Source organism: Hydra vulgaris, chromosome 11, assembly GCF_038396675.1.
Source record: "Hydra vulgaris chromosome 11, alternate assembly HydraT2T_AEP".
In the NCBI taxonomy this organism is placed as follows: Eukaryota; Metazoa; Cnidaria; class Hydrozoa; order Anthoathecata; family Hydridae; genus Hydra; species Hydra vulgaris.
Window position 1 is genome coordinate 24,880,675 of NC_088930.1, and position 25,101 is coordinate 24,905,775.

The 25,101-nt window shown below is 26.7% G+C and overlaps 1 protein-coding gene across 2 annotated transcripts in view; it reads left to right on the forward strand.

Moving 5' to 3' along the window:
* Positions 1–3,266: 3,266 nt before the first annotated feature.
* The window catches only part of LOC100214527 (reticulophagy regulator 2), a 38,412-nt gene continuing 16,577 nt past the window's right edge, over positions 3,267–25,101 (forward strand). The window contains exons 1-6 of one of the 2 annotated variants that reach the window (XM_065810538.1): positions 3,267–3,671; positions 9,436–9,656; positions 11,324–11,433; positions 13,018–13,048; positions 13,295–13,403; positions 17,624–17,708. In XM_065810538.1, the coding sequence (XP_065666610.1) occupies positions 9,466–9,656; positions 11,324–11,433; positions 13,018–13,048; positions 13,295–13,403; positions 17,624–17,708 (526 nt within the window). In that variant the 5' untranslated portion in view covers positions 3,267–3,671; positions 9,436–9,465. Of the gene's footprint in view, positions 3,830–9,435; positions 9,657–11,323; positions 11,434–13,017; positions 13,049–13,294; positions 13,404–17,623; positions 17,709–25,101 lie in introns of both variants that reach the window. The other variant, XM_065810539.1, reaches the window with a different exon arrangement.

A 25,101-nucleotide genomic window follows, 5' to 3' on the forward strand; every position in this document is an offset into this window, starting at 1 on the left:
ATTTTTTAGATGTAATTTCTGATCAAATTGATCATGTCTTTTTTCTTCCCCCTTTGCCAATATTGTTGTTATTGGTGACTTTAATGCCCATCACACTGAATGACTTGGCTCTAACACTACTTACTCTGCTGGCACTAAAGTCTATAACTTTTACATTTCTCAATCTTTTACTTAGATAGTTAACTTTGTGAATCGTTTTCCAGACAACTCTAATCACTTATCTTCACTCCTTAGTTTGTATTTTGTCTCTGACCCTAATTTGTGTTCAGTTTCTCCTTTTCTCCTTTAGGTGGTTCAAACCATGCAATAATCTCTATAAATCTTTTATCTCGTTCTTCTTCCGACTCATTGCACTATTTACTTGTACCTTCAAAGCTGAATGAGATTCCTTTCGTTATTCTCTTCGTGACAGTTCTTAGGATGATGTCTTTTTTATAATGCGCTTTCTTCGTAACCTTCTGGGTCCAGGCAGGAGTGAAAGCTTTTATTCCTAGTACATTCTACTCCATGGTTTACACCTTCTTTTCAACTGCAACATCTAATCGTAATCATTTTTTTCATCTTATTCAAAAGAACATCTCTCTTGATTTCAAACGCTTATATATTATTGCAAGAATTCAATGTAAAAAGGTGCTGTCTGATGCAAAGCACCATTATTCTCAATTCACTAAATCTCCTATCTTATCTCAGAAGTTAAGCTCTAGAGGCCTTTAGAAAATCTTCAACAACGCCATTAACAAAGGTAGGTCTAACATTCCATTTCTCATTCATGGAACTGATCTAATTCCCAAAGATAAGGCAGAACTGTATGCTAAGAACTTTTCTTCTAATTTGACTCTTGAATCTTATGGCTATACTCTTCTTTTCAATCCAATTAAACAGGTTAACCCATAACTAGATATCAAATCACTCCAGCTTCCGTTGCTTAAATCTCAATAAAACGCTTTCTCACAGCTTGTGGTCCAGAAAAAATTTCTGTCATAGTTTTACAAAAGCGTTCTCCAAAACTCTCTTCAATTTTCTTTAAACTATTTAATAAGTGGTTGAATGAGTCTTGCTTTCCTACCTGCTTTAAAATGGTATCTGGAGAGTGTTCTGACCCCTCCGACTATCGTCCAATCTATCTGTTATTAACAAGGTCTTTGAGTCTTTGATTAACAAATTTTTAACAAACCATCTTAGGTCAAATAGCTTACTATCAGATAAACAATACAGTTTCCGATCTCCTCGCTCAACAACTTGCTAACTGTTGTGACTGAAAAGTTTTATTATGAATTAGATGGAGGTAGCGAAGCTATTGCTTTTAACATATATGAATCATTTGACAAAGTTTGGCTTGCTGGTTTTCTTCATAAGCTTGCTTCATATGATGTATCTGAGAAAGTTTTTAAAATTATCAAATCTTTTATTTCTAACCGCTTTATTAGATTCATCCTTAAAGGCCAACACTCTTCATTTTCATTAACTTCTGGGGTACCACAAGGTTCTGTTCTTAGTCTTGTTTTGTTTCTTATCTACATTTATGATCTTCCTGAAAAACTTACATCTAAAGTGACTCTTTTTACGGATGACTCGACTTTATACTCCTGTCTTGACAAAAAGTCTTCTTTATTCAATAGCTTAAAACAAACAGCCAATCTTGAACCTGATTGAACTTCTGTAAGAAATTAGGGCTTACAGTGACATGTGAATTTTAACTCCAACTAAAGCGAAGATAGGAGTCGTTCACAAATTAGTCACGCGATAGGAAGGGAGAGGGAAGGGATCAGTGATTTTATGACGATTTGTTACAAGGGGAGGGGTATTCAATTTTGTGGCGCAAAGTTATTTTTTTTTAGTCTTAAATCTAGAAAAACCATTCTTTTGATTAGTAGTGTGCCTAATCAAACATAAACACTCAGTTGATGTATGTACACTCTAATACAACTATTCCAATTTAACTTAAACAAACAAAATTAACAACGTTATATGGAACTATAGTAGCGCAAGAAATAATGTATGTTTTTAATATACTTTTCCTATATCTACTTATGTCTGTCTATGTTAATAACTACGGTTAAATCATTCATTTTATAAACGCATTGATGAACTTATTCTGTAAAGGTCAGTTTCCACTCATCCTTTTTTTTTTTTTACCGGAACGGGATAGGGAAGGGAAAAATAATTATGTGAGCATGTGTAGTTTTTCTTCGGACAAATTTAAACTTATATTACGCATGCTTACCCATGCCCGTAGAAAAGCGGATGAGTGGAAACTCGCTTTAAAATATTGAAAAATATAAACATAATTATTAATAAACAACAATAATAATAGTTAAAACACATAAAACTACTTCAAAATAAACATCAATTTCAAAAAAAATAATTTGAAGGAGAAGTTGAACCCGCTCTTTTGTTAGCCACGCCTTCCAACTTTTTTAATCAACCACGGCCATACAATAAAAAATTAAAAAAAAACTTTTCTTTTTTTTGTTTAACAATATTTTTACTTAAGGCTCATTATTTGGAGGCGCATACAAATATTGACTTTCAAAGTGATATTAAATGATAATAATTAAAATTAACATTTATTGAAATGTATTAATTAGTTTCCTAAAAGCAGCTAAGAAAATTTAAAATTTTATGGTATTATAGTCAAAAATTGCGAGATATATTATAGACGACCCTTATGAAGACATCAAACATAGGCACTGCTGACGTTTTAAATTTTCATCTTTCTTATTCGAATTTTAAAAGAAAAATTTTCAAGTAATTTTAAAAGAAAATTAAAAAACTTCTCCACTGGGGGAGGGGGAAGGGGGGGGATCCCATTGTAATTTCTGCCAACTAAAAAAAAAAAAGCTCTCTTTTTTTGAAATTTGTCTACATTTCATCGCGTGGGTTTGACAAGGTTCCAACTGATTTTTTTTTATATTAGGAGAATAGCAAGTAAATCGTTTTTCTTTTTTATTTATTGCCTAAATAAAAATATTTATATAATTTTTTTTTTGTTTATTTATGTATACATCAACCAAAAAGAATACATAAACAAATTAAAAAAACAATAATATAAACAATTTTAATTAAACATTAAAAAAAAGTTAAAAGATTTTTTCTAAATTCTCCTAATAAAAAAAATTTCAGTTAGAACCTTGCCAAGCCAACGCGACGATTTGCCGACTGACTTATCGATAAGGATCGAATTTGCCGACTAAATGAACGAAAAGTTCATTGATGGGGCGGGGGGGGGGTGATTAAACTCAAGCAGTACTTTTACTTGAGTACACAATTGCGTTACTTTTTCCACCTCTGCATCTAAGTTAGTTAAATATTTTTAAAGCAACTCTCCAACGTTTTGGAAAACATTTTTTTCTCTGTCGTTATTTTGTGATTTTACTTAGTTTCCAATATAAAAATTCAATATATACTCTACTAGTACATAACTTGATAAATCAAAGATCTAACACCTTCGGTTTTTTTGCAACTTTACAAAGTTTAGTAAACATCGTTTGGTTTTTTCTCTCAATTGTCCCAAACATTGTTTATTTATCAGTAGGATAATGAAAGTAGATTTTTTTGGAAATTTTTCACTCAATGAGTCGGAAGAAATATATTACGTCATTATTAAAGCGAAGTCGCTGAAGATGTCATCCAAAACATTTGCAATTAAAGAAAAGTAGTTAAAAAAAGAGGTGTGACAAATAAAAGATTTAATATTACAGAATTTGATCTATATTTTGTTATTACTGAATTAATAAATTTAAAGAATTATTTTTTTTTCAATTATAAATAACTTTGAGTTCGTTGCAAAGAAGTACTTGGTTTTTACAAAGCTTTTGGTTTATAAAAGGTTTCAAGTTTTGATCAGAAGTTTTCAGTGAAATTATAATTTTCTAATATTTATAAATATTTCAGCTGTCTTTCTTATTCTTTTTATCATTTTTGTTGTTTTATAAAAGATAAAATTGATACTTTAGATTTTTGAAGTTCGATAACAGGACTATTTATGTTTTTTTATTTGAAGTTTCATTAACACCTCTTGTTGTTTGTTTTATTTATACATTATTAATTTGTTGTTATTATGCCATTAATAATGTTTATTATGTTAAAATAATGATATTAGCTTAATTGTGCAAATTTTTTGTTTTATCACTTTAAACCTATTTCTAATTCTATATATATATATAATATATATATATATATATTTATATATATATATATATATATATATATATATATATATATATATATATGTATATATATATATATATATATATATATATATATATATATATATATATATATATATATATATATTATAATAGTAATAATATATATAATATTATGTATATATATAATAATATATATATATACAATAATAATAATAATAACAATAATAATAATAATAATAATAATATATATATATATATATATATATATATATATATATATATATATATATATATATATATATATATATATATATATATATATATATATATATATATATATATATATATATATATAAAGAGAGAGCCCTCACAATTAGGAAAAATGAGGTCAGCAATAATTTGCTAACCTTAATCTTTTAGAGGTTGGCATAAGGTTGGCAAAAAAAACTTGCTTCAAAGAGGTTTTACCATTAACCATAGAAATGAGGTCAGGAATTGATTACTCAGTTTGCTTATCTTTGTAGCTTACAACTTTTTCAGAAAAAGAAGAAAAAAACAAAGAATAATGAAAAAAAAAATGATTGCTGCCCTAGCCCTCACTCTTAGTCAATGTAGTGGCACTCCTTTCTGGCAGCAGGCTATAAGATAGTTTATGTATATACTGAAAGCCCCGGCAGTAGGGTGTTTCAGTATGATATTACACTGCTTATCTAAACACACATTTATAGTTATGAATTATAATACTACTTTCAAAGTAATAATATGATAAAAAATTATTTGTAGGAAATAATATCATTAATTGTAATAATGATTAAAAAATGATATAAATGAAAATAACTATGTTAATGATAGCAACAATAAAAATAATCAAATAACAAGAGAAAAAAAATAAGAAAAAGTAATAGTAGTTTTAAAACTAGATCAATTTATTTGATGAAGTCATAAGTTCTTTTATCTATCATAAATTATTTAAATGTTTACATTATAGAGAAATAGATATATGTTTAAAAAACTTGACTAAAGAGAGTAGCTAAAAAAAAAATTGCATTTTAAATAGTTTTTTGATTATTTTTATCGAGAATAAACTTTTACTACTCCATGAAGGCGTTTCTGTTTGTCATTTTAGAGTATATTTTTTTACTTTTATTAGAAAAAGAGTCCCAAAACAGAGACAAAATGCCATCAGAGACTAAAATAAGATCAACAAGATGTAGACCTAATTTAAAATAGCTATTGAAGTGCATCACAAAATAACAATTTAAAAAATTGATTTTGTCTGACACCTAATTGTGTTCTATATATCAAAAAAACAATGACTTTTAGAATTTTAGAATAAGAAATATTTTTAGAGGTCCCCCGACACCCTTGAATATTTGACCAGTCCCTAATGATTTCAAAAAAATAGTTTTTTAAAAGTAGGTCATGTTGGGTCTCAAATTAAGTGATATTATAAAAATTTTAAAAATAATCATCAATTTATTAAAAGAATTAGATTTTACTGCAATAAATATGACATTTTTAAAATAAAAAAGAAAAAGGTGCATTTTTTGTAGTTTTATATATACATAGCAGTGAAATATAAAATGTTTTTTTTTTTTAATTATTATTTTTGAAATTTTTTAAAAATTTTGCTTAATTTGAGACCCAACACGACCTACTTTTAAAAAACTATGTATTTTATAAATATTAGGGACTGGTCAAATATTCAAGAGTGTCGGGGGACCTCTAAAAATATTTCTTATTCTAAAATTTTTGAAAGTCATTGTTTTTTTGATATATAGAACACAAAATCAATTTTTTAAATTTTGAAAGTCATTGTTTTTTTGATATATAGAACAGACAAAATCAATTTTTTAAATTGTTATTTTGTGATGCACCCTAATATATATATATATATATATATATATATATATATATATATATATATATATATATATATATATATATATATATATATATATATATATATATATATATATATATATATATATATATATATTTATTTAAACAACTTTAAAATGTATTCTACAAAATAGAGTGCTCAATGTTCTTAAAAGAACAGAGCAATATTAAATTAGCAGAAGATCATTAAAAAAAAAATTTTTTGTCAAGTGATTTTCTACTAATTCTATAAGTGCTTTTTTTCAAATTCCATTTTCTTATTTTTTATAAAAATATTGGGTATTATTAGTCTACATAATCTAGCACTCAGAGACAATATGTAAAATATTTTTTAAAGTATTAAACATATTGGCATTTTGTCAAAGAGGTGTTTTTGACATAGCTAAAGCTTCATAATCCTATATATCAATATTCAATTCTAAGTTAAATGGGATAAACTATGACACCAAGATGTTAACAACATTTTTTGTTAAAAGAGTATCAAAGAGAGTTCTAAAGATTGTTTCTTGAAGACTTTATAAGATTGTGACAGGATTGTTTCTTGAAGACTTTATAAGATTGTGACAGGATTGTTTCTTGAAGACTTTATAAGATTGTGACAGGATTGTTTCTTGAAGATTTTATAAGATTGTGGCAGGATTGTTTCTTGAAGACTTTATAAGATGTGAAAAATAACTTTAACAGCAGAAGTCAAAATAATTTCGATATCTAATAATAAGTTAATCTGTTACTCTTATATAACAGAATAACATGAACAGCTACATCTATAAGTGTTTGTAAAAAGATTGAAATAATTTGCTGGTAATCATATTTTTTTATATTTTGTTTATGTTATGTAAATTAAGGTTATGTAATATTTTTAGGTGCTGTAGTCATGGTTTAAGTTATTAGAAAATTTGACTTGATCATAGTTAGTGCATGACACTCCAGTTTACATTAGTTAAATTTAGTTAACTTTAGTAGTTGCATCATTTTTTTAAATAAATTTTATTATATAAAACATAAAAATAGCATTATAGTAATGTTATTATTCTGAACATAAAAATAAGATTTTTATATGTTTTTTAATTTTCTTGAATGACTTTAAATTGAACTGAATGCAAGTTTATCTATTTGCTGTTTCATATTGGTTTCTGACACAGATATTTACAGTTCTTGTAATCTGGGCACTAAATCTGCATCTAATTTGATCTTGCGTTGACTAGATTTAGCATTTTATAGCAGTGCAGTTTCACTACAGCGCTGCAGTTTTTACTACAACAATGCATTTTCACTACAGCACTGCAGTTTCACTACAGCAATGCAGTTTCACTACAGCACTGCAGTTTCACTACAGCACTGCAGTTTCACTACAGCACTGCAGTTTCACTACAGCACTGCAGTTTCACTACAGCACTGCAGTTTCACTACAGCGCTGCAGTTTTTACTACAGCACTGCAGTTTCACTACAGCACTGCAGTTTCACTACAGCAATGCAGTTTCACTACAGCACTGCAGTTTCACTACAGCACTGCAGTTTCACTACAGCACTGCAGTTTCACTACAGCACTGCAATTTCACTACAGCACTGCAGTTTCACTACAGCACTACAGTTTTACTACACCACTGCAGTTTCACTACAATACTGTGGTTTGTTGTTTTTTTAAATTGAGATATAGCATTATCATTGAACATGTACACTTCTTTGACTTGATTAGGACTAAAGTGAAGAACTTTTTCAATGAAAGGTATTTTTGCAGACTTTGTATGCTTGTGGTTTGTCTTGTTTTAAACACTTAGCTCAGTCAACTTGAATTACCACAATTTGAGAAATATTCATTAAAAGACCTTTTTAAAATTATTCGCAAACTAAATTTTTTATCACTTTAAATCTAACATTCGTTGCTTGAAACATTTTTTTTTAGTATTTAAGACAAATTGAATAGTATCATGCAAACTGAAAAAAAACTTACACAACATGAAAAATCAAAAATAAATAAAATCCAGTTCATGTTATGCAGATGGTTTCTTTTGAATATTTGAAACGTATCTATTTCAGAGTTACTACAAATGATTATTTTGAAGATTTGTTGTTTTTCTATCAGTTGAATTCAAGCAATATTGTTAAACTTTTTTTAAATGTTTTTTTAATGTAGCAATAGAGATTTTTTCTTACTACTTATTTTGAATATTCCATTTCTTAATTCTTTTGTTTTTTAAGAAAATACAAAGAATTTTTAAGTATTTCACAAATATTCATTAAAAAATTTAATAAAATTAAAAGTATTTACATTTTACAATTTTAAAATGCAAAGAAAAACTCAGTTGATCAAAAGCCATTACAAAATTTTAATTTTTTAATGAATTTTTAGTTTAAATATTTAACATGCATCTTTTCAAAATACCAATTGTTTCTTTGTCTGGGTTCAGTGACAACAAAAGTTTTTAAACTTTAGTTATAAGTTAATGCAGTTTAGACATTTTTCTTTGCTGAGTATTTAATTTTTTTTTTATTAAAAGATTTCTGAAAAACTTCATAAATTAGTTTCAAACTTTTTAATTTTTAAACTTAAAACTTACCAAACTAAAAAAAGTGTAAAATGTGATAAAAATGTTTTTCAAAATCTAAAAGTTTTTATTTTATCATTCATTCACTGCAGATATATATATATATATATATATATATATATATATATATATATATATATATATATATATATATATATATGTATATATATATATATATATATATATGTATATATATATATATATATATATATATATATATATATATATATATATATATGTATATATATATATATATATATATATATATATGTATATATATATATATATATATATATATATATATATATATATATATATATATATATATATATATATATATATATGTATATATATATTTATATATATAAATATATATATAAAGAGTTTGATTATTTGAAAAAATACAACTTTGTGATGGAACTTAAAGTTTCTGCTATTTAAAAACTTATCATGACATATATATCATGACAAAGGACTAGTCTAGTCTCAAGTACTTTCAAAAAAAAATTCTTAAAAAGTATGTCATGTTGGGTCTCAAAAGCAAATTTTATAAAAATTAATAATCATATTTTGTAAAAACATCTCTAAAAAAAATTAAAAGTTTGAAAATTTTTTTGTTTATTTTATTTTTAAAAAAGCATACTTTTTATGCAATAAAGTATAATATAATAATCTGTATTTTTGTTGAAATATTAGGGACTAGTCCATTCCTTTTTTATAGCAAGGTGTATATATTGTTTGATTTCAATTTTTTTTTAATATCTAATTGCATTTAATTTAAATATATAATTACATTTTTTTTAAATATCTAATTACAATTATTTTTGATTTTTAGTGAGTATTGATATCTTGTTGTGATATCAGCATGTTTAAAAGACTTCTTCGGGTATTTAAAAGAAAGTCACCTGAAAAAGAACTAATTGATAAAAAAAAGCAAAAAGTAAAAGAGTGGCTGATAAATTCTGGCTTTAAATGGGATGAATTTGAAAATATTTTGTTTTGGAAAACACCTACAGTCTCTTTAGTAATATATCTAGTATTTACAGGGTTGTTTTGGTAATACTTTTTTTTACATTTTTGGAACTTTATTATTAAGATTTGTATTCTATATTGTTTTTTTGTTTATATTTACAAATATTGCATAAACATTTAATTAAAAATTGTGATAATTTAAAGTCATAATCTTGTTTTATAAAATATTATTAAAAAAAATATTATCTTATTATAATTTTGAGTAACTTTAAACTTAAATATTTTTTTGGCTTTGTTTCATATTATTTGCAGTTTTGTTCTATGGCAGTGGTTCTTAACCTTTTTGTAGTCACATACCACTTTCAAAATTGTGCTTTTCCTAAACTACATCAAAAATCCTTTCCATGAATATTAGCTCTCAGTACTGCTTTGGATCTCATGTCATCTTTAATAAGGTCTTCATCATTGATATCATTCATAAATGGGCTGCGGACCCAAGTCTCATTATTATGGCTTTCAGTACAAAAAGTATACAATTCCAAATAAATTCATTTCTTTCGCATGCAAATTTGCAATAAAACCTACACCCACTCTCATTTTCCAAAGTGGGAGCTTACTAAGAAAACCTTTTAAATTATCAGTTGCATCCTCAATATTGACAGCATGACCCTGAAAAGAAAGGTTAATATTGTTCAAACAATTAAAAATGTCAACTAAGTAAGCTTTTCTTTGCAAAAAGCTTTCAGTTTCTAGAATTTGATACAATCTTTATCTTTCAGAAATATCAAGACTTTTATGCATAGCACTTTAAAACTTGTCTTCTTGATAACCAGCAAACTTCTGTATAATACAGCAGTATTTACAACAGTATAAAGTGAGTTGCAAAATTGAAACTCCTTCATACTTTTTGTTTCTATATGTACATAACGTACAAACAGCAAGAGCTGGTAATACACTGTGATACATCTGTGATCCTATCCAGTTACATGTTGAATGAAAATAGCAAAGAGTTCAGTTCATTAATGACCTGCTTCAAAACAATGAAGATATTTCAAAAATTCATGATTGAAATCATTTGACAACTTTCTTTAACTTTCTTTCTTTGATCTGTACCACATATGAGTTCTACTATGTCTAGTAAGCAAGTTATAAGTTTTTGCAATAGTGTGTGGCTTATTTTGTTGGGCGATTCAATATGCAACTTTATATGATGCTTCTAAACATAATTTTTGTGTTACAGTAAAGCCTAGTTTAGGTATAATGCCATTCTCAAATTCAGCTTTTTTGGCACTAAAATATTAGATTTAAATTTTACTTTATCAGATAAAAAGCATTGTTGCTTTTGTGTTCCATCTCATTTAGTAACAAATATGAAACCGTAGGTGACATGAATTCTTATAATTTCTTTTTTGAACATTTTTAACAAACAAAGAATAAATTTTTTTTACTTTTTTTATACTTTACACAGTTATTATACTTATAATATTTGTATTTTCTATTATTTACAGCCCTTGGAATTAAAAAAAATTAGGTCGGCAATAATTTGGTAATCTCTAAAAAAAATTGTCACAAAGGTCTTACCATAAAAACATAGAAACAAGTTTGGTGATTTTTGCTGGTCTAAACACTTTTAGCTCAGATGTTAGGTCAGCATTGTTGAATGCGACCCTAATTCCAATTATTTAAAATGTTTCCTTTGAACAACTTTCTACTTATTTTTATTCTGCTAATTGTACTTTTTGTTTATTAAGGAAATTTATCAGCTACAGACTGCAGAAGATATCTTTACTACTAATTATTTTATCATCTCCTTGTCTTATTGATGATGTACGAATTATTATTTGGAATAATCTAGAACAAAGTAAGTTTATGGAATATTATTTTTGAATTTAAAAAAACTCAATTTAAAAAAACTGTAACTAAAGTTAGTCAACTAACTTTTTAGCACAACTAAAGTTAGTCAACTAACTTTTTAGCATAGTTAAAATTAGTCAATTATCTTTTTAGCACAACTAAAGTTAGTCAACTAACTTTTTAGCACAACTAAAATTAGTCAACTAACTTTTTAGCATAGTTAAAATTAGTCAATTATCTTTTTAGCATAAATTAGTAGTCTAACTTTTCTGTTAAAAATTATGCTGTTGTAAATTGTAGTTTTCATAAATCAAGTTATGCAATAATTGTGCAATGGTTTGATCACGAGGCTTTTCCTAACAGTACAGCAGTTTGACCATCATGTTTTTTTTATTAATGTAGCAGTTCAATCACCATGCTTTTCCAAACAGCACAGTGGTTTTAAGTGGTTTTAAGTGGTTTGTGCAGTTAAAGAGTTATGATAGTTTAAGTTGTAATTAAAAAAAAATAAAAAACATGTAACCAATTAGTCCGTCTCCCCTGATTATAAAGTACTTTTTTTTAATTTCATTGGAAAGCAGTTCATTGTTAGAAGTTAGAACACTTACCTAATTTCTTTTTTTATGTTTATTAAAAAATCGGTATTTCTCTCTTAAGATTGAGGGTGTTAAACATTATTGTAGCAATGCCATTTTATGTAGTTTAACTTTAGAGACAATTAAAAACCAAAAGAAAGAAGTTATAAAAGGAAATGAAATGTTAGATGTATACTAGTGAAATACATAGTTTTTTTTCTTTTCTTTATACTTTTTTTTGGGCTGTTTACCTAAAGACTAAATAAACTGGTTATTAACTTTAATTGAACTTTGAACTTGACTTATGTCACAACAGCCACAGGGTCAGCAGGATTGCCTTTTTCAGCTAGCAGGAAAAAAAATTTTTAAGAAGTATTATTAAACAAATCTATTTATGCAATATGAGTTTGATTTGACCTAATTTGGTTTTCCAGATGACTAACTTTGTTTTTAAAAATTTGAATTGTTTATATTTGTTTACAAAATTTTGAAAAAAACTACCAACAATTGTTTAATAACATTTTTATTTTATATTTTTATTTGTGAATCAATTTTATTTAACCTATTTTGACTATTGTGAATGTTTTGTAAAACTTTTATACTATATATACAATGTATACTATAAAATATTTTTAACAATTAGTATTTAAATATATATATACTTTATAATCTTGCATATGTATTATGTTTCTAAATATATTTTAACACCAGATACCTAGAACACATAGTAATTCAAAATAGAAGTTTTAATCCCTGAAACTTTAGTGGCATTCTTTCTAGCAGTAGGATTTCTCTTAGTTGTTGTTATTCCCCTTTCTTAACCCTTTAATCTCAAAACACAGCTCTTGACAAACAAGGCACAGAGAAACAAGTTGAACGCAATACTCCATGGCATGGTGCATTACACTACTACTGCATGTTTATAAATATGTTATAAAGTAAACCCCATGTTTATATGTTTAAAGAGTTTAGACTTTTGACTTAAAATTGAAAATTTCAAAATATTTTTAATTTAGAAGGAGCAGCAGTCATCAAAGAACGACGTAGGTAATCATTTATCTACATTTTTTCACAAGCTTATTTCGATCTTAATTATAAAGCTTAATGTTCTAAGTACTCTTAAATATTTTTAGTGTTACTTTGTTTTACAAAGTTTACTTTGAATGAGTTCTTAGTAGTCCTTAAGTGTGAACATAGTGTTCTTTGAGTGTGTGCTTTGTCTTCTTTGAGTGTGTACTTAGTGTTCCTTGAGTGTTTCTTGAGTTAGTCATAAAATTATTTAAATGTTCACAGAGTAGGGTTTGAATTTGATGACATGTGCAATTCAATAGCGCAAATTTGGATTTCTGCAGAAAATTCAATGCTTTATTTGTTGCAGCTTAAAGAGCAAGAATTAACAAAGGTAATTTCTTTTTCATGTCACTTCCTTAATTATCAACAAGTTTATCCCCTCTTCTTCTTCAGATCTATCTATATAAATTATATGTTAATCAAGGATTATCTTTTTCCGGAATTCCAGATATTTTTGCACATTTTTATTTTTTCCGGATATCCAAATAGTTTTCTGGAAATACAAGCTAAAAATATTTTTTTTGTCATCAAATAATTAAAACAGTAAAGGTATCATTCATCAATTACTTTATGCTATATTTCACTTAGGTAAGGCATTATTTTTACAAATAGTTTTTTTTTTTCATACAAGTATATTTATTAATAAAGGGATTTCCAAGTGCCAAGACAAATTATGGTAATTGCTCAGCTTTACATGAATAAAAATACGTGAATAAAAATACGTGAGCAAAATCGCTAAAAACTCGGGTAAAGCTGAGCAATTACTCAAAAAATGCTGAGTAAAAGCAATCGCTTTTTATTCACCCAGTCTATTAAAGAATGTATGTTAGTATTTAAATTATAAAATAAGTTTAGTGTTAATTAAAATTACCAAATCAGTTTATGTATTGAGATAATAATAAAAAAGCATTAATTGTTTTGCCATACATTTCTGCATTATTTTTGTACGTAGTATTTTTGCAGTATTTTTTTTTTTTTTAATTTATTAAAAAAAAATCTTTGATTTTTTTTAGTAAATTAAAAAAAAAAGAACTTACCTTCAAGAAAAAAAAATAGTCTTAAAATCAGAACCTACCTTTGAGATAAAAAAATAGTGTTAAAAAGTATTTATTAAAAATTTTTTGGCTTATGTTTCGATAAATACTTTGTTTTGGAGCGTTTAAATAATATGCAACTTATTTTTAAAGGATTATTTAAGATATGTAAACACTCAGCACTTAAAGATCACTTAAATTATTTTAACTATTTCACCTAAAAATTTAATTTATAAACTCTATTTAAGTAAGCATTAAAATACTTTTCTTTTTTATAGAAGAATGCCCACCAAAAATTTTGTTTTTAAGCACATGAGATATTCTTAAATACACAAAAAGCATTTTTTTCCCCGATTATGCCGAATGTTCTAAAAATATTTTCCGGATTTTTTTACAGATATTATAATGAAAAAATTTTCGGGATAATATAAATATGACCAGGATATCTATGGTTAATTCATTATCATTTAGTTTTAAAGATATCAAAATTTCTAAAGGTTTATAATGTGATGGTTCTTCCTTCCACAAAACAGTTTCATTAACACAAAATAATCTATTGAATTGTTTTAGAATACAGAGATTATATGTTAGTATCTTACATCTAAAACATCAAGCATTTTAAAAATTGAATAAAAAAAATAAAAACTTGAAAAAATTTGAATAAAAACTGATATAAACCAAATAAGGTTGAACATCGAAAAGGTGAAAGTTGAAACAAACAACAAATTTTGAGTTTTATGAGAAGTACTGGTCATGATAAAAATGTGTGATAAGAAATGATAAAAAGTAAGTGTTTCATGATAAATGATTTTTACAATAGATTTTAATATAAAAACTAAAGTTCTTAAGATTAATACTGATATTTATCTTCTTTAAGCAGAGTATTTGATGACTTTGTTGTTGTTGTTTACCGTAATTTATATAAAAGCTATTTCAATATTATTTTCATAAAAACTGTTTTAAAATACATATTTAGTTTTATTCAAAATAAGTAATTATCTAAAAGTCTATGAATGTTATAAGATTTTTGATAAAATGCAAAACGGTATTTAGTATAAAAATAAGTTTTCATGTTTTTTCATGTCATGAAAAATTTCAAATCATAAATTATTAAAGGTGTATTTCTTAAACCAATTTTACCAATTTTTTATTTAAATTTACATTGTAATAATTACTTTTTACAATAAACTTGGTTTTTACAATAAGTTAACTATTTTCATAAAATAAAAAAGAAAATAATTGAATTATAGTATTAATTGTACTTTGGCAATACAGTTTAGTCAGAATCTGAACTAATGTCAGTTTCAAATATGTTTCTAATTGAGTCCAGGTCCGATTTTGTTTTTTTATGCAATTTTAATGGAGATTTTCTTTGGGAGTTTGGCAGCTTATCCATTTTTAGCTGAAGTTTCAGACAAATCTTGTGTTGATAAATGCTAAGTATCAGTTTTTGACAGTGTTACTGTGTTTTTTTCAGTTTTCTTTTGATTTTGATGATAGTTGTCAAGCTGGTGATAGTGGTCAAGCTGGTGTGAGTCTGGTTCTGTAGATTTGGGTTTTGGATTCTTGATAGGTATTCTTATTGGTGTTAGTGTTAGAGGAATGATAGCTTTTTCAACAATGTTTATAATTTTTAAGGTCATTTAAGGATGTATAATGTCATAATTGACTTTGATCAAGGTTAATTTTGCTAAATTGGCAGAAGCATGTGTCTATTATCAAAATAACTAATTAAATTTAAAATTTCATTGTATTAAAATGCCGATAAAAAAATTACACAAAAAAATGGTCTTACAGGTTAAACAGGGAAGTTAAAAATAGAAACACTCCATACAATTTAGAAAACTATCTACCTCTTTATTAGCAATATATGAGGGGTTTTCAATTAGGTAACACACTGCAATTGTGGCATATTTAGGTGAATATGTTTCTATTTTTGCGCATAATCTTCATCAACTGCACTTACAGAAGAGGTTGCAACTCAAGGTGGATATAACACTTACTTTACTGAACTTGTTAAATCTTCAACTGTTCTCTATTATTCATCAAAAAAGTTGTTATAAAGTTTATACATAAAAAATAAACTATCAACCTGGCATGTTGTTTTCATCAGAATAGCTAGGTAGAACCCTACCTATTCTAATAAAAAGAAATTTAATTCTTGTACTCTTAGAAAAACAAAAATGCAATCTTAATATTTCTGATAAATTGCGCTTTTGACACAACTTATCTAAATAGTTATAAAAAAAACTGTTCATTAGTTCCTGAGCTTAACAGATACCTCTACTTCCAGCACACAGACATTCATGAAAGACATTGTTCACTGCTGAAGCATTTACTTGAGCAATAAAACAAATTTCATTGTGTTAAAATAAGCATTGAGGATATTTGCAATAGCTTGCTTTAATTAAGTTTAGTAGTGTAAATAAGGAGTGTTCTTTAGGATGAATCCTAAAGAACACTCCTTAGTCTGATTATCCGAAGATAAATAGCACTAAGAAAGGCCAGGCTTGTGCATCATGCGAGATTTATAGCAAAGGAAATATACTTTTTAAAAATCTCTCTCTAGACTAGACTAATTCTTAGCGTGATCATTTTTTACAGGTGTGATTCTAAGCAGTAATTTTTAGTCATAGATGATGAAATTACTTTTGTTTTACAGGTGATAAAATGCTTGAAAATTCTAGTTTCTACACAAACAACAAAGGAACATAACAAAAAAGTGTTCTCTTTGTAGGAAAGGATAAAAAATTATTGGGGATAGTTGTATCTAATCATGGTTTTATGTCTGAGTTTTTATACAAAAGTTACTCTATTGTTTCTCTAAAGATTCTCTAAATTGATGAATATGTCAATTATGTTGATAAAAAATTGTAACCAAATGTGCCTCAAGCACAACTAATTGAGAATTTTTAGGGGGAAAAAAGATCAGAAAGTTTATGAGAAAAATTAGCTTCAATAGATTGATTGAATCAAATTAAAACTAAAAGAAATTGGTTTTAATTTTTTACAGTTGCTTATGAAAGGTGTCAACGCAAAATCAAAATTTGTTATAGATAATAAAGTTTTTTCATAAAGATATAACTTCCAAAATAAATACATTTTTTTAGAAAAAAATTCCAATTGTTTTTTATTTATTTGTAAATAAAATATAAGTTTTTTTTTTGTCTGATAACTGATGCATCTCCTATAATCAGCAATTTTTTTCAGAAAAAAAAACAAAATTAAATTTTTGTTTTTGTTTTATTAAAAGTCCTTCTATCTAGATTTTACTTGCCCAAACCCAAATCCTCATCTCAACAAAAATCCAAACCTCCTCAACAAAAATATTCACCTAATGTATATATTTAGACCTCAATAGATGGCTATTTATTATGACATCATCTTAATAGTCATGTGAGGCTAAGTACACTAAGATATTTGTAAAAATACATGTATGTATTATAATAACAAATGCAAATTTAGTATTTAGTGTTGTATGGTTCATTTTAATTAAGCAATAATATTTTTTTTATAGTTTTGCTTGCATATTGGGTGCTGCATCTCTGTTTTAGTGATATTCTTTGCTTACATTCCTGTTGCAGAAATAGTGTTTGGATTCGGTAAATTTTTTTTGAATTTTATTTTCATATAATCCTGATGTTAGCAAACTTAACATATTTCTGTTAAAATAAAAATTTCATTTTGTTGTACTCATCATACTGTATGTCACGATTGTTGAATGTTTCATTTTACTTATTGTAAAAAATTTTTTATCAACACTTATTGTTTTAAATAAAGCATGGCTTTACTTTCCTGAAATAAAGTCTGATTTTAATTTTATTCAAGTAAAGTTTAGCTTTACTTTCTTCTAGATTACAGTTTTAAGAATACCATTAATGTTAACTTTAATACCTGCATGTGTTCCATATAGCAAAAAAAAAAAACAAATAATTTCAAGGTAATATTGAGTAAATATCAAGTTTATTTTGATGGATTGGTCTAGACCAAGGGAACTGGTTTCTAATGGTAAATAAAAAAAAGTTTTTTAATAGTATGACCAAAACTAATCATTGACTCACTAAATCTTTAAAACATAGCAAATATTATCTTTAAAATATACATATCCTCTAAATTTTGCTTGTTTTAATGTTCAAGTTGATATTTTTTCAAATTTTTTTTTAATAATTTGGATATGTTGAATGCCCTAGAGTCTAGTGCAGCCTAGTAAGCGACCGGGGTTGAGCGCGGTACCAGGGATGTGGTGGGGATCAAACTCAGAACTTCTCGCTTATGAGTTGAGCGCTCTATCACTACCGCATTATGACACTCGCTTCAAGTTTTCTTACTTCTGCCCTTACCATTTTCTCCTGAAGCTGTTACCTCTCTACATGCTGATACATGAATCATTTGAATCTTTTCTAATCTAGTATCTATCTAGTATCTAAGTATCTATCTAGTATCTAAGTAACTATCTAGTATCTAAATAACTATCTTGTATCCAAGTATAAGCAACAGCTATTATTGGCAAAAATTTATTGGTACAAAATAAAAATAAATTATTAAAAACTTTATCATTTTTGTTTTTTGATGAATTTTTGATATATTCCTAATTTTAATTTAAAGCTATAAAAACCTGGTAGACTGAATTTAGGGATAAACAAGAGAAGTGTTGAATTACAAAATTAAGGGATAAAAAAGGGAATTTTTTTTTTGTGTGTGGTTAATAAGGTGCTCTCAGAATTTCATACAGTCTTATCACAGAGCACCACAGAAGAGCATTTAACTAGAAAGTTCATGCATCCTTCTTTACCAATGTTCTTATTGGGCTAGAGCCAGCATTGAATCTCAGACCTCTTGATTCTGAGCCAGAACTCTAACCACGGTATTGTTGCACAAGTGTTGAAATACAAGATTTAGATGACTGTATTCATAAAATAAAATATGTAACTAAGTTTTTATTGTTAAAGGGTATGATTGAATTATAAATATGACCTTACGAGACATCAAATTCTCCACTTCAGAAGCAGAATAAAATTAAATCATTAAGTTTTAACCAAATTAAAGAAAACTTTGTGGGGCACTATTCCTGATTTTCCTAATTTTTCTTATTATTATCTGTACTATGTAGATAGGTTAAATTTGAAATTTCACACTTCTAAGTGCAATTGCCTAAAATTTACAGCATTATAAACAATACAAAGTGGCCCTTATTTTATGAATTGCAAAACTACATTGTTTTAATGCAAATTTTCAGCCATTTTGAGATGCTCTTAAATTTTCTAACTCAATGTGTTGATCTAAGATAAATAGCATATAACACCCAACTATCTAAGACTTAACTATCTAAAAATGCAAGACCCAACTATCTAAAAATGCAAACATTTTTAACTTGTTGTGCTCGCAACAAAAAAGGTTGCATTTTTAAATAATTGCATTTTTCAATTATCAAGGGTCAAATGCATTATTGGAAATCAGTCCCCATCCAACCTGCCTACTAACCCTTGTGAGGGGTGCAACTAATTAAAAGTTATTTCTTAATCAAATAAAAGATATGGTTGGCTGCACCCTCCTTGATTTGGTCTTTTTTTTTTTAGTAAATATAAATGAGCTTTAACTTCTAAATATAGATCAATAGTCTTATTACTTATTTTAAAATATTGTTTTATAAAATGTACCTTTTTTACAAATGCATATATGAAAGTGTTTGTAACAAAATAAAAATCTGTTAGATATTCTAAAATTTTGTTGTTGCAGTTTTTTTCATCATATTACTTGTTTGTATCTTATTATGTGTTGGATCTATTTTATTTATAAAGTTATATAGAAGGAGTAGGTTCAAAAGTAATTTAATTCAATTAAATTTTTTAAACTAAAGAAAATCATGAATTTTTGTTCAATTAGCATTGAACTAAAGTTAGATTGTCATAAAAATACATACTGCGGTCATTCTGAAGAGACAATATGTACTCACCATAGTCAACAATTTATTAAATGTTGTTAAAGGAAATCTGACAACTGTCACTCTGGAGCATAATCAACTGTACTCTGCTTTAATTCCTAGTAAAAAGTTTTGTTTAGGTTGCGTAAGAAAAATCAAGACTGTTAAATAAGTTGAAAAGAGACAAAACCCAGATTACATATTACCTGATAACTCTGTTATAAAAATTGATAATCTAAATCCTTGACTTATAAAATTTGGTGTGTCACCTATTAAAAGATCATCAAGCATGTGTATGCTATAAATAATAAAAAATAAAAGATAAAAAAGAAAGTTAAGTTGTTAAATGAGACATTAAATGCACCTGAACAATAACTTTCTACCCTTAAAAGTAGAACAGCTGAAACAAAAGTTTCATAATGAGATTAATTTCACACAAAAAAAGAGTGAGTGGTCAATTGACACAGGAAATCCAAAAAATTGACTTTTGAAGTTGCAAAGCAAATTGTATACTTTGATGAAGATAATAGTAATACCAGGTTATTGCCTTGAGCAAAGGGTTGTATTAGAATAAAGACAGTTGAAGGTAGGCAGCACATTCAGAAGCGACCCATAATCTTTCAGAACTTTACCATAAATGGATAAAAGAATCAAAGTCTAATGATATAATTAAGGTGGGATTGACATCATTTCCTCCTTTAAGGCAAAATTATTGTGTACTTGCTTGAAAATTTAGCTCAAACACATTCTGTGTTTGAAAGATACTTGCGTTAATACACAAGTCACTGAATATTGACATCAGTATTGCTGATTGGGTAGTAGTGAATTGTTTTGAGAAATTTTTTCCTGGAAAGATAACAGATCTTAAAAGTGACTCAGCTGTTTACAAAAAGCTGGCAATTATTTTAAATATCATATTTGACCAGATATCCATTGGTATCCATTATCATCACATTACATGAGCCTTAGCTCAAAAACACAAAAGGGTTTTACTCCTATCTTATTAAAAAAATGATGAAACAAATTATCATATATTAATTGTTTTAAATTATCAACTAATTATTAGTTATAAAGTAAAAACCAACCCTAATAATAAAAGTTGTTTGTTTACAAGTTTTGACTTTTTTCTTTATTAATCTTTACTTTTTTTATTATAGAATTCTTTTATAGTAGAGTATTCTTTTATTGTAGAATACCCCTTATATATTTTTTTATTTTTTTTTTTTATTTTGGAAGATATAAATCATTTTTGACTTTAAGATAGAATACTCCTTAATTGTGTAAATTATGTTTAAAGTATCAGGTTTAAACAATAATGAAGGTCTCTAAATAGTTACTGTCCCTTTACTTGTGCTCCTATCTACTATAAAGACCAGATCTAGGAGGGGGCAACCAACAATATATTTTTTTAGGAAATAGTTTATAATTAGTTGCACCCCTCACATGAGCCAACAGGCAGGTTGGAGGAGTGCTGATTTCCAATTATGCATTTGACCTTTAATAATTGAAAAATAGAGTTATTTATAAATCTGCCATTTTTGTTATGAACACAAGTTAAAAATGTTTGCATTTTTAGGTAGTACGTGTAATGGTCTTATGTGTGGTATAAATCTTAAATCAACACAATGTGTTGATCTAAGATTAATAGCATGTAAGACCGAATAGAAATACACTACAGTTACCTTCATTTTGGTGATTCTTTAGCAATTCAGATTTTTTCCAATTTTTTTTTTTTAAGGAAGTTTTTTTCTAATATAATACAAGTTAATAAAAACCTCTATTTTTAAAACAGAATCTCGAAAATAGTTCTTGAAAAAATAATAGACTTTTTGAAAGTGAGCAAAAAGTTATAAGGCTTTGAAGAAGTTTGTTTTGACCATTTGTAAATGGAGGAGGGCCAATGTGTCTTGTTTATAAGATTATAATTTCAGAACTGTTTTACTTGGAAGTCTGAAATTTCAAATTTAACCTATCTACACAATGTACATAATATTATGTAAAAATCAGAAAAATCAGAGATGTCCCACAGGCCATTGGTTGAAGTCATGGCGATCTATACTGCAGGCCTAGCCAGCATGCAACTCGCTTATCTGACTGGGGGTCTATTTTAAATTTGGCTTAACTTTAGTCGCCATTTTAATGATATTAAAATATTGGCAAAAAATGTTGCATCTATGTATGCATTTCAAATTTTTTATCTGCAAAAAAGAAATCTAATAAACTAAAGCTTTCAGTATATTAATTTCCTAAGAATGAAGAAGAAAAACAAATGTGGATTAAAGTAATTTCAAATGCAAACTTAAAAGTAACTAATAACTCTAGTTTAAATTTATCAGCCAATGCAACTCATAAACTGTAGTTTATGAGTTGCATTGGCTGATAAATTTTGAAAAACAAATAGTTAGAGGAAGATATCGTCCTAAATTTCCACCATCTATTTGGCTGGCATACCGTCTTGTCAAATTCCTACCCATCTTCCTCCATTACGTGCAACAATTCGTGCTTCTTCGTGTTTTCGAAATTTTGCTCAAGATGAACTATCCACTTTTTTAGAAAAAGATAGAGTAACTTTTGATGATATGAAAATTTGATGATATGAGATTTAGGTGTTCCATTAGTATGCTTTATGATTAATAACACTATTCATTTACAATCACAAGTTTATTCAAATGGAGTTCCATATTTTATAATCAAGATTAGTGAGGATTTGCATTTTGAAACTTATCATTATGGTGCCAAAAATAAAGTTTCTACAATTTCTAAAAACAGAATTTCAAAAATCAACACATGGTCTATATTAAAAAAGTTTTGTGCTATTTGAAAAATTTAAATCAGGAACATTTAGCTTCTATGGGTACACAGTGTGTTAGTAGTAAGATTTATTCTAAGGAAGTTAATATTAGATCTTTTCATAATTTTGCTACATCCAGAAGTATGTATAATCAATTGCAAACAGATTACCAATTGCCTTTTGTAAGAACTTTGACAAGAATAACTTCAAAAGTTTCTAAATTAAATAAGAGACATTTTTTGACTAATATTTTCAATCTGTTGAAGAAAATCAGAAACTTTTTTATTTATTGCATGATGAGGTTTATGTTAAAAAAATGTTGTTATACCATGGTGGTACATTATTCGGAAAAGCATCAACAATTCAACTTCTCTTGCAAAAACTATATTGGGTTTAATGGTTAATTGTTTATTTAGTGTACCATCTTTCATTTCCAATACAATACCTATAAGTAAATTAAACTCTTGATTTCTTTTTGAACAAATTAATATTACTATCCAATCAATAAAGGAGTCTTCGGGTCAAGTTAAAGCTATAATATGCGATTAAACAGAATTAATCAGGCATTTTTTTAAATTTTTGAAAGATCAGTTCCAGATAAACCCTGGTTGACTAATGATGGTATTTTCTTTATCTTTGATTGTGTCCATTTGCTTAAAAACATTAGAAATAATTGGTTTACCAAAAAAACTGGTCAACTTATTTGTTATGATAAAGAATTATGTAAAGTAGCACAATGGGATCATCTTAAAAAACTTTATGAACTTGAATCTAAAAATTTAGTTAAACTATCCAACTTAAATGAAGTTTCAATATTTCCAAAGCCAATTGAGAGGCAGTCAGTTTCTACCTGTTTATAGGTATTTTGTGACAAAACTTACCATGCTTTAATTAATCATCCAGGACTGCAGCGTATAAAAGAAAGACAAGATACAGCAGATTTTATTAACATTGTTGTGTCATGGTGGAAAGTTCTCAATGTTAAGGGAACAGGTGCTGATATTAGATTCAATGATGAAGTAATTACAGATCCTAATGATAATAGATTAGAATATATTTTGAATTTTGAAAATATGGCTTTAAAGATGGCTGGAAAGCAAAGTAAAAGGGAGAAACAACTTACATGCGACACTGCACAGTCAATTTACCACACATGCAATGGTATTGTTGAACTATGTAAATCATTATTGAATAACTCACATCAATATGTCATTCTTAATGAATTTTCTACTGATCCATTGGAAGAAGAATTCAGCAAATTGTGCCAAGGTTCAGGAAGTACATATTTCATAAGAGTACAATAAATGATTGAAAAGTTGAATATTTCAAGAGCTAAGCTTTTGCTATCACTTGATAACCCAGCTTATGAGATAAGTCTTGATACAACCCATTCTTTTCCAAATTGTGGTTTTCTATTGGATGAACCCTCTGCTGAGATATTTGACAATCTACCAGATCTCGAATCTTTTATTTCTCTCGATACAAATATGGCTCTTATATATATATATCAGGGTATTAAACTCGTAAAGATAAAGAACTATCAGAAAATGAATTGCTAGATAAAACCACTTTTTACCACCAAAATTATGGACAATACATAGACTCAACTGACCATGGTGGGCTTAATATTCCCACAAATAATACCTGTCAATAGGTAATATTTTCTTTTATAGTTTTCAATCCAATTAAGTATAGAGTGTGCAGAGTATCATTAAGCAATATTCAAATGATGATTTCAGAGTTTTACAATTTTGAGATGCAGTGACGCCATGAAAATATTCTTTCAAATATTTTTTTGAACAATTTATGTAAACTTCTGACTCCATGTTCAAATAAAGAACCAGCTCAAAAAATATTGAAATTGTCATGAATTCTTTGACAAAATTAAAAAACAAAACAAAAAAAATATTTTATTTAATTAAAGTTTACTGACTTTTTAAATTTTTTATTTAAAGTTTTTTGTCGATTATATATATATATATATATATATATATATATATATATATATATATATATATATTATATATATATATATATAATATACACATACACACACATAGTATAATATATATATAATATAAAAGTTTATTGAGTTAAAATAAAGTTACAAACTGATTTTTTTAGTTTTTGCTGTTTATAAAATAGCCCCCCAGTCAGATGCGTCGTTTGCATGTTGGCAAGGCCTGCAGTATAGATCGCCGTGGTTGAAGTATAATGATTTGACCCAATATCGTTTTGTCATGATTTTAGAGGATGGGAATAGTTAGTGCATCTGATTATATCC